We start from the raw sequence: 10,612 nt of genomic DNA on the forward strand, positions 1-10,612 counted from the left end.
CCTTAGAATTCGCTCACTAACTTCCCTCATCCTCTTGACCCCATCCTTCCTCTCCCCTGCCTCGCCAGTCCACCCTGGGCCAGTCTGATGGCTTGCCCTTTCCACGGTGCCGCCCAGGCTGTGGAACAGGACAGTGGGGGGACGCCACAGCCACCTCAGGGTGCCCAACTCAGGTGGACATTCAGGTGTCACCCTTTTCCATCTCCTGGTCACAGGCTTTTCTCTTTTTTCCTCAGCAGCTGTGCCCCACATCTGTCTTTCCTCCTACTAACACTTTTCATTGTTTCCCACCTCACAAAGAAAATCCAGACTTTCAGATGAGAACTCATTCAGCTCAGTGGGAGGCAGCGTCACCCTGAGGTTAGGACTCAGACTCTGGAGACCGATCCCCTGCCTTCCACGTTAGGTCACCACTTACTGTGACCTCCTTGGGGAAAATTATCTGACCTTGGTTTTACTCTCCATAAAATGGGAAATGCAATAGTATCTGTTTCACAGGATCATTGTGATGATTTAAAGTGCCTTGCCATGGAGTTTAAGAGGTCAGTAACCATTATTTTGGAAAGCATGTTTATTTTTGGCTCTCTACCCCGCAAGACAGTGTGTAAGATGATTCTGGTACCAATTCCAATGGGGGAGGGGTGGCAGGGATCGGGGTGGGCAGTTTCTATACATTCAGGTAATCCTCTGACCTCAGCTGGGTCAGTTCAACTCGATTCTGACACTACCTGCCTGGAGATGATGTCAGATCCCACAGGTTAAGGGCTCAGCCCTACAAGACTGTCCCCTCCCGGCCACACACGTTTCAGCCACCAGTCACAAGCCCAGGTTGTCATCTGTGCCTCTGACCAACAGATTGGAGGTTCCCCTGGACACAGCCCCCTCAGGGTTGATTAATTTGTTAGAGTGGCTCCCAGAACTCAGACACATTTTCCTGACTTGATCGGCAGTTTGTTAGAAAAGGATGTAACTCAGGAACAGCCAGATGGACGAATTGCATGAAGAATGGTATGGGGTTGGGGCGCCTGGGTGGCTCAGTCGGTTGAGCATCCGACTTCGGCTCAGGTCATGATCTCGCAGTTCGTGGGTTCGAGCCCTGCGTCGGGCTCTGTGCTGACAGCTCGGAGCCTGGAGCCTGCTTCGGCTTCTGTGTCTCCCTCTCTCTCTGCCCCTCCCCCGCTCATGCTCTGTCTCTCTCTGTCTCAAAAATAAATAAAAACATTAAAAAAAAATTAAAAAAGGAATGGTATGGGGAGAGGGCTTGGAGCCTCCGTGTCCCCTCCAGGCACACCACTCTCCCCGAATCTCCATGTGGTCACCAACCCGGCCCTTCTCCAGAGCCTCTCCTTTTGGATTTTTATAGAGGCTTCATTACATAGTCATGATTGATGAAGTCATTGGCCACCAGGGACTGATTCAACCTGCAACCCCCTCCCCTCCCCAGAGGTCAGGAGGTGGAGCTGAAAGTTCTAACCCTCCAGTCGCAGGATTGGTTCGCCTGCCAAACCATCCCCACCCTTGGGGGTGGTCCAAAAGCCACCTCATTAAGAAAAGACACTTATGGCGCTCATCACTTAGGAAATCCCAAGGGTTTAGGAGTTCTGTGCGGAAACGGACGAAGACCAAACATGTATTTCGTATCATAAATGACAATACCACGGAGTGCCATACATTTGGATACTGTTATGTGAGAGTTGACTGTTTACCAGGCAGGCTCAGCCTAGATAGGAGGTACGGCCTGAAAAATGACGACCATGTCTTAATCGTCTTGGTCCACCCAAGACTGCCTGGTGCCATCACGACACAGTACGTAATCAGTAAGTCACATGAATATATAAACAGGTGATTAAAACAACGCGATTCCTGCCTCCTCTGGCTAGGAGCATTTATTGAGCACCTGCTCTGTGCGGGGCTCACAGCCCTAAGCACTTGACACGTTTTAATCTACTTCATCCTTATAACCTGCTAAGCAGGAGGCTCTACCGTTATCCTCATTTCCCAGACGAAGAAACGGAGGCACAGAGAGGCTGAGCCCTTTGTTTGCAGTGACAGCAGCCAGGGAGCGGCTGAGCCGAAATTCAAACCCAGGCAAGTCTGAGCCAGCTCTCTCAATCCATCATGATGTGGCAAAGAAGTTTCCAGATTATTATTTTTTAACGTTTGCTTATTAATTTGAGAGAGACAGAGAGAGAGATGGAGAGTGTGAGCAGGGGAGGAGCAGAGAGAGAGGGAGACACAGAATCTGAAACAGGCTCCAGGCTCTGAGCTGTCAGCACAGGGTCCAACGTGGGGCTCGTACCCACCTTACGGTGAGATCGTGACCTGGTCAAGAATCGGATGCTTCACCGACTGAGTCACCCGGGGGGCCCCAGTTTCCAGATTATTTTGAAGGTACTTTGTAAATAACCTCAAAACCAGGACGAACTGAAGAGACCACTTCCAAGGAACATTACACAACTCAGGAAGTGGCAGCAGGCAGCCCCAGCAGAGCAGGACCGTCCCCGGCCAACCAGCTCCTCCTGCTCACGGCACGATTTCCATCGCACAGAACAAATCGGCAAGAAATAGGTTCCCACCGGGGCGCCTGGGTGGCGCAGTCGGTTAAGCGTCCGACTTCAGCCAGGTCACGATCTCACGGTCCGTGAGTTCGAGCCCCGCATCAGGCTCTGGGCTGATGGCTCAGAGTTGGAGCCTGTTTCCGATTCTGTGTCTCCCTCTCTCTCTGCCCCTCCCCCGTTCATGCTCTGTCTCTCTCTGTCCCAAAAATAAATAAACGTTGAAAAAAAAAAAAAAAATTTAAAAAAAAAAAAAAAAAAAAAGAAATAGGTTCCCACCAATTTGATCCCTCCATTCAATCCCACTGCATATCACACCCCCAGAGCAGCCTAGAAGCATGGAAAGATTGATAGATGCACTAGTGTTGAAAACCCGCGGAATAGCTTTTCTCCAATGACGTTATCAATCTTGTCCTGATACAATGCCGTGTAACTGCCTGAAAAATGTCACTTCCCAGCAGGACCTACACAGAGATTTTTGAGGCTACAGGATCTCGAGGAAGAAGGGAACTTGTCACATTTTATTGGTTCCTATCACAATATTCCACGTGTTTTTTGGTTTTTTTCTTCCAGCCTCCTTTCTAAGCCCTTCTTTGCAAGAGTCGTAGATTTCCCCTTCAACAAGATGGGTCTTAGAGCTCAGGATTTTTTTTCTCCCCTCCTCTCCCTCCTCACTTTTGGTCGATCTTGTGTTTTCTCCCACAGGCTCTGGCTGATAAAATTGGCATCGGCTGCTCTCTGGTTCGTGGGGAGTATGGCAGAGCTTGGAATGAAGTTCAGTTGATGAATGAATCTCGTAAGGGACTGATCGGGGCTCTCCCTCCTCCTGAGGTCTACATAGTTGACCTCATGTTCCATCCAGGCGGGCTGATGAAGTTAAGGAGTAGAGAGGCAGATCTTTACAGATACCTCTAAACGATCAAATGACCAAACGGGGGTTCACGGGAGAGAAGTTCATTAGATACGCTTTCTCTGAAGTTCACCAATTGGTTTTATTTCTTTAAATAAAAGTATGAGAAATGTTCTTTCTGTCTGCGTAGAAATGAGGACACTGGGATTGAACTTGGTTGTGTTTCTGATTTCAGTCTCTTGGCAAGAGTTCAGTCTGATTGGATCATTTTATGCTCCCTGGCCCTCATGTAAAGTTTATTATTGTCAAAATTAATCCTCTCCACTGTTTCCTAAGGAGCCTCTGTGCCCTTTGGGAATCACGTGTAAAACCACCCAGCTGCTGTTCCTGGGACAATACCGTGGCCTCATGACTGTCATCCTTCATGCCCAGAATGCTTCAGGGACACTTGGCTAAATACACTCAATGGTATTCAATGTCTTCTGTCACCTTGTCCCACTTTTGTAAAGTAGGATTATTGATAGTTCGAACATTTCTAGATTGATTTTAGTACTATAAATTCCTTTCTAAAAATTTGTGTTCGTATTTTTTAAAGTGTATTTCTGTCAATAACACCATTTAATATCCTTCACTGACCCAAAAATCTTTCTCAAACCTGTTCCCGTGAACTGTTTGTCTTCTGTCCTGTCTTGGATTACTTGAAACTATACCTCCAATTCAAAACAATTCTGATTTCCTTGTACACGTTTTAATGCTGGGTCACGAAAAGAGTATTTTAAATGTATTTAGCTTAAAAATTCTTTCTTTAGAAAACTTTTAAATGTAGAAATCGAGTAAATCTTTGTCAGAAATTGTGTTTTCGGTATTCAGAACAAAATGGGGAACAGACACACATTTCAAATGACGAATAAAAACTAGTAATGGGATGACTCTCATCAAATATATATATCTTAGTCTGGCTTTGAGTCTCAAGTTTATTGTAACCGTTTTACTCGAAGGTTTTTAAAAGTCAGCTTGATTTTAGAAGTGAAGGCTGAGATGATTCTGTATGAACCGATGTGTAACTTCAAAGAATTTGTATTTCCTTATTTCAGAATAAAGCTCTTTATATCAAATGGTGGGGCAATTACATTTATCATGCAATTTCATGAACTGAAGCATAGATTATAGGATGCAAACCCGTCTAAGCATTTTCAAGTCTGTTTTGATCCAGAACGCATTTAAAGTGGATTACAGAGATATGTAAGATGTAACAAGGTAAAAATAAATGAAAAACAGGCCTAAGTGTCGGAAAGAAAGTTCACCAGGGCCAGGAATAAGCTTAGAATTCAAACGCATCCATGAAAATCCCATGCATTTGTTAGCAGTGGGTGAAAATTTGACGCTAAGCTCTCCGGCAGACAATGCAGAGGGAAATGCTCTCAGTTACATGATTTATAATAGGGTCCGCTCGCTAAAAGCACAAAGCGGTTTCTCAGGAGGAACAAAGACCAGGGAATTTCCTCTTTGGGAGTTTCATACAGATGACAAATGTAATATAGAAAATAACATCTTTGAAAAACAACCTCCCAGTAAGTTCTGAAAAGGGTTTTCGTAGGCGATGGCCTAACATCAAAATGGATTCCATTCAGAGTCCCTGTGCTACGGTCCAGGTAGACATTACATTTTCCAGCCTGGTACAGGCCAAGGGTTACCCCCCTCTCCCCTTTTTTTCATCTTTGAAACATTTGTGTATAACGTCTCTCTCAGCGAGGCTCTAGGTAATTACTGCACAGGAATGAGTTTCAATTATATTTTCAGACAGTCCTTTGAAGTTTATCTATTTTGTGTTACCACGAGACAATACATTCACAATAGCCACACACGGCATAAAATACCTAGAAATAGATTTAATAGGAAATACATAAGAAAAACTGTAAAATTTTAACGAGATCTGAATTAATGAAGATACACACCATTTTCCTTGATGGAAACTCAGCAGTACAAAGATTTTAATGCTTCCCATATTAATATATGCATTTAGGATCTCATTCAGAATCCCGACACATTTTCTTTTCCGGAAACTGACAAATAGTAAACTTTATCTGGAAGAATGAATGCATATGCATGCCAATAATATTTGAAAGTAAGAAAACAAAGAATTGGTTTCATCATATACCAGGACATATATTAAAAGGCAGTAATAGGGGCGCCTGGGTGGCTCAGTCGGTTAAGCATCCGACTTCAGCTCAGGTCACGATCTCACGGTCCGTGAGTTCGAGTCCCGCGTCGGGCTCTGGGCTGATGGCTCAGAGCCTGGAGCCTGCTCCTGATTCTGTGTCTCCCTCTCTCTCTCTGCCCCTCCCCTGTTCATGCTCTGTCTCTCTCTGTCTCAAAAATAAATAAACGTTAAAAAAAAAAAAGGCAGTAATAAATTAGTATGGTATGGACATAAAAATAGAAAAATATTAACAGTACAGACACAGATACATATAATATATATATATGTATATATATGTATATATATATTCACATATATATATACATATATATACATATATATATAGGGATTTAGTATTGATAAAAATCGCTTTTCTGCCAGAAACAAGGCACAGCGATAGCCTATTCAGTAAGTGACAATGGGAATAATTTTCCCAAGGGAAGATCCTTTCTATAATGACAGATAAATGAGAAGCCACAGAAGAAAATATCTGACAAGTTTGGCTCCGTAAATCTTTCAAATTCCTGTGTAGAAAAATACAGCATCAGCAAAAATATTTCTGTTCAGCAAAATAAAATGTAAGCAAAATCATAGTCAGGGAGTAAAATATTTGCAGCATATGTATCAGACATCATGTCAGTGTCCTTAACAAACAAAGAGCTTCTATAAACCAATGAGCAAAAGATAATCCACTCGGAGAATAGTCAAAGACAACGATGTTTAAGTAGGGACATCCATACAGTGGTAATAAACAATCGCCAGATCTCAGTAGCCTGTCCTTTGTCGTATTACATGTCAAACACAGGTCAGTAAAGGAGGCTCTGTTTTCACACAGTCACCCAAGGACCCACGCTGACAGCAGCCCTTCTGCTTTATAGCAGTATGACCCGGAACACATGACTGTCTAAGCCACTGCAGTGGGGGCAGAAAGTGCTGAGGATCTCTTTCGGGAATTAGGTGCTTTGGGTTGAAATAACAGGTTATTTGATCAGAACTAGACCCAGGAAACATGGGGAAATATCTGGAAGCAAGGAGATGTGAGTTGGAATCCTACTCTGTCACTTAAAAGCTGTGAATACCCCGCAGGTGTTGTGGTTGTGAGGTTTCAGAACAATGTATTATAAAGTAGCGTGTTGTTCTCTTCTGGAGGTCAAACCATTTCATTAAAATTAATACCTAACTTTTAAAAGCAGCTATGAATTGAATACAGAAATGGACAGGTAAATAGAATCCTCTCCCCAGGCTTCCCTCCCCGGCTCTTGAGCAGGTATCCTAAATGAGGATTCGAGTCTACACTGCACTTTTATGAAATACACATCAGATTTCAAATGCACTAATTCCCTGTCAAAGAAGCACCATTGTCGTCCACGAAAAATACTTTTCCGGATGCTCAAAATACTACGCGAAGTCAAATGGATACTGACCTTTTCTTTTTATTGGCACAGAATTCTTCAAATATGGTAACTTGTTTCTCAACAAGATTATCACCGCGATATTCCTCTGCAGAAGGTGTAATTGGAGATACGATGCATCAGGAGATGGTGTGTTTTCCTTTAGAACTCTCCATTTATTTTAAATTTTTTAATGTTTTTATTTTTGAGAGAAGGACACAGAGACACAGAGACACAGAGAGAAAGAGACAGAGCATGACTAGGAGAGGGGCAGAGAGAGAGGGAGACAACAGAATCCAAAGCAGGCTCCAGGCTCTGAGCCATCAGCACAGAGCCCGATGCGGGCTGAACTCCCGGACCGTGAGATCATGACCTGAGCCGAGGTCGGACGTTTCACCCACTGAGCCACCCAGGCGCCCCTCCTTTAGAACTCTTCAAAGAAACGCTGTAATACATATACTAGTTGTTTCTTTCTTTTCCTAACTCAGCACTAATAAGGTAGGATAAACAGGCTCTACGAAAATTACATGGAAAATATCACTGTTTGGGGTGTAATCTTAAAGCAATACAATAGTAACAAATCACTTATCTACAATTTAGTATTTAAAAGTACTATTCTTTAAAGTTACCTGAATATTTTTATATTGATAACTAGCAAAAGCTTTGCTTGGGCTTATACTCTTAAAACCCTGAATATATATTATTTTAATAATAAAAGTGGACCTGACTTCAAAAGACGGCCATCAAAGTGTGAGCTGGGAATATATTAATATAATGAATTCAAATAGGGCTCTCACGGAACTCAGGCAGTACAGGAGACCTGTAGTGATCTGCCAATAAACAACCCACAAATAACCATTTTTAAAATATTAAGTATTGTTGGAAAGGGTAAAGAAATTCTGCTGTGATTTTACTAATGAATTCAATAGGCCCTTATTATCGAGAAGCAATATAATAATATTATATATAATATATAATAATAATAGCGGGGGTAAAGGCCTAGATTTTAGGGTCAGAGCTGAAGTTAAGTTGTGCGTCTTTTTCTACCTGTGTGACCTGGGCAAAGTTACTCAACCTCTCTGTTCCTCAGTTTACCCTTTTGGAAAATGGGGAGACACAATAACAAATATGTGCATATTGTTTCCTATGTGTCAAGAGAAGCTAAGTAACTTATCCAAAAATCACTCGGCTAAGAAGCAGCAAAGTTTTAAATTTGAACCTGATTTGTTTCCAGAGGCTATGCTCCCAATAGTATGTGCCTAATAATCCCACTGTTCAGTTGAAAGGCGACCATGGTGCGAATGACCGATGTGTGTGTGATTAGGGGCAGGAAGGGGTGTGGATATGGGAGTACACACCCGCGTGTGCGTGCATGTGTGTATGTGGGTGTGTTTATAGCTCGTTTTCCTCACATTGCTCACACAGTGTTCTGTTCACGCCTCTTCCTTTAGCACATTTTGAGGGAATTCTTTATTCTATTCGGCTCCTGGGCCGGTCCGTCAACCCTTACTTCCAGTGACGTGCATTTTGAGGGTATGGACAGGCAAGCAGTTGTGCTTTACCTCACTTAGTCTCCGAGCACCTGGCTAAAAATTTAAGGGAGACTCTCACGCTGGCATTTTTGTCTTCCTTGGTTTCTTTAGGCTGTAAGATGGACCTACTTGATGTTAATCCAACGGACCCCAGAGCAGTGGCCTTATTTTTCTACAAGCATGAGGACAAACGTGGCCCGTCTAGGAAAGAAATGTTCCTAACTTCTGGAGGGTGAAGGGTCTGAGGGTTCACTCCAGGGGCAAGCTAACTGCCACAGTTTCTTGGCCGCTGGCATCAGACACGAGACTCCTGGGTCAAAGACAAAGGACTTCGTTACTCACCGCACAGCAAGCAGCATGAGCCAAGCACAGAGTGTCCGTTCTCTCTGCTCCCAAGTCTCGTGGGGACGACCTGGATAGACCCAGACGCGTGCCGGCAAGTGCAGTGGATTGTGCGTCGGGAGAGGGACCTTGCTCTTACAGAACCCAGTCTTTTGTAATGGGCAGTAAGCATAGCCGCCCTGTCACCAGTGGGAGACACTATCTCTATCTTCCCAGGCTGTGTGCCAACATCCTTGAAAAGAGAGTCAAGGCAGAACAAAGGCAGTCAGGAAGCCTCTGAGTGTAAGACATGCAGAAACAAAGGAGAGTCACGGAGAATTCTCTCCCAGGCACTTGATCAATTCTTATGGTATAAAAGGCGTTATGGAATTTATCTATAAAATAGAGAGATAGTCGACACATGGTTATGGAAACCTACCCTAGCCATTATCTCTATAGTTATATATATATATATATTTGTTTTTAAATTTTTTTAAGTATATTTATTTGTTTTTGAGAGAAAGAGTGCGAATGGGGGAGGGGCAGAGAGAGAGAAAGAGAGGCAGAGAGAGAGAGGGAGAGAGAGAATTTCAAGCAGGCTCCGCGCTGTTAGCACAGAGCCCGATGCGGGGCTCGAACTCGCGAACCGTGAGACCGTGACCCGAGCCAAAACCAAGAGTCGGACACTTAACCGACTGAGCCACTCAGACACCCTGAGATACACCTCTTTATAACATTTTATATAAATAAAACTTTATTATGTATCCGTAATTGTATATCAGCTCAATGACTTATATATCAGCTCGATGACTCTTGAGTCCAATTTTCTTTCTAAAGGAAAATTCTCACTAGGTGAGAGAGTGTGGTAGTTATCCTCCGTACCATCCCCCCTAATCTTTTGTTTACAAGTTCAAATTCAGAGAAGCCTCACTTTCTCCCCTGAGCTTCCCCGGATGCCTTTTGCTCTTCTGATGACCTCTATAACGCTGTCTTTGGCACTCACTCTGGCTTTTCCCCGTATGCTCACTGCCTGGACCCATTTTCGTAAAGCAAGTAAACATCAGGTACTGTTTCCGAGCAACAGAAAAACTTGGGAGTCAGAGGAACTTGGGTGCGAGCCCTCCTTCCACCATTCTCAACTGTGGGATGTTGAGCAAATGTTTTGGTTTTCTTGTCTTTAAAATGAGGATGTATAGGGACGCCTGGGTGACACAGTCGGTTAAGCATCCGACTCTTGGTCTGGGCACAGGTCATGATCTCAAGGTTTCATGAGTTCGAGCCCCACAGCAGGCTCTGCCCCGACAGTGCTGTGGAGCCTGCTTGGGATTTTCTCTCTCTCTCTCTCTCTCTCTCTCTCGCTCTCTGCCCCTCCTCGATTGTATGCTCCGCCTCTCTCTCTCAAAATAAATAAACTTAAAAAAATTTTAAATGAGGATGTAATAACACCAGCGACCTCACCAGGTTGCCCTGCGGAACAAATGATAAGAAAGTGCCTGTAACTTGCACAGTGCAGGGCCAAACACGGTAAGCAGACAACTGTTAGCTATTATGCTTTGATCTCTCCCAACGAAACGGGAGATTATTTCGCGTCTGGCAAACACCTTACTGGCAGATTTACTAGCACGAGATGAGTTGAGCGGTATTTGTTGACTGTCTTGATGCCTGAAACGAGCTGACTTTAAAAACTAAAAATGGGCTTTTCACCCGTTTTCATTTTCCCCTGGATACTTTCGAAAGTAGCAGTGCGGTCAGGAGGAGTACTC

The 10,612-nt window shown here is 43.8% G+C and overlaps 1 protein-coding gene across 11 annotated transcripts in view; it reads left to right on the forward strand.

The window, feature by feature from the left end:
- The window catches only part of ARMC3 (armadillo repeat containing 3), a 106,869-nt gene extending 97,589 nt beyond the window's left edge, over positions 1-9,280 (forward strand). For 10 of the 11 annotated variants that reach the window (XM_042945096.1, XM_042945095.1, XM_042945098.1 and 7 more), the window contains one exon: positions 3,261-4,358. In XM_042945096.1, coding sequence (XP_042801030.1) covers positions 3,261-3,470 — 210 coding nt within the window. In that variant the 3' untranslated portion in view covers positions 3,471-4,358. Of the gene's footprint in view, positions 1-3,260; positions 4,359-8,639 lie in introns of those variants that run through there. The other variant, XM_042945102.1, reaches the window with a different exon arrangement.
- Positions 9,281-10,612: the final 1,332 nt, after the last annotated feature.

This window comes from Panthera leo, chromosome B4 (genome assembly GCF_018350215.1).
Source record: "Panthera leo isolate Ple1 chromosome B4, P.leo_Ple1_pat1.1, whole genome shotgun sequence".
NCBI classification, from domain to species: Eukaryota; Metazoa; Chordata; class Mammalia; order Carnivora; family Felidae; genus Panthera; species Panthera leo.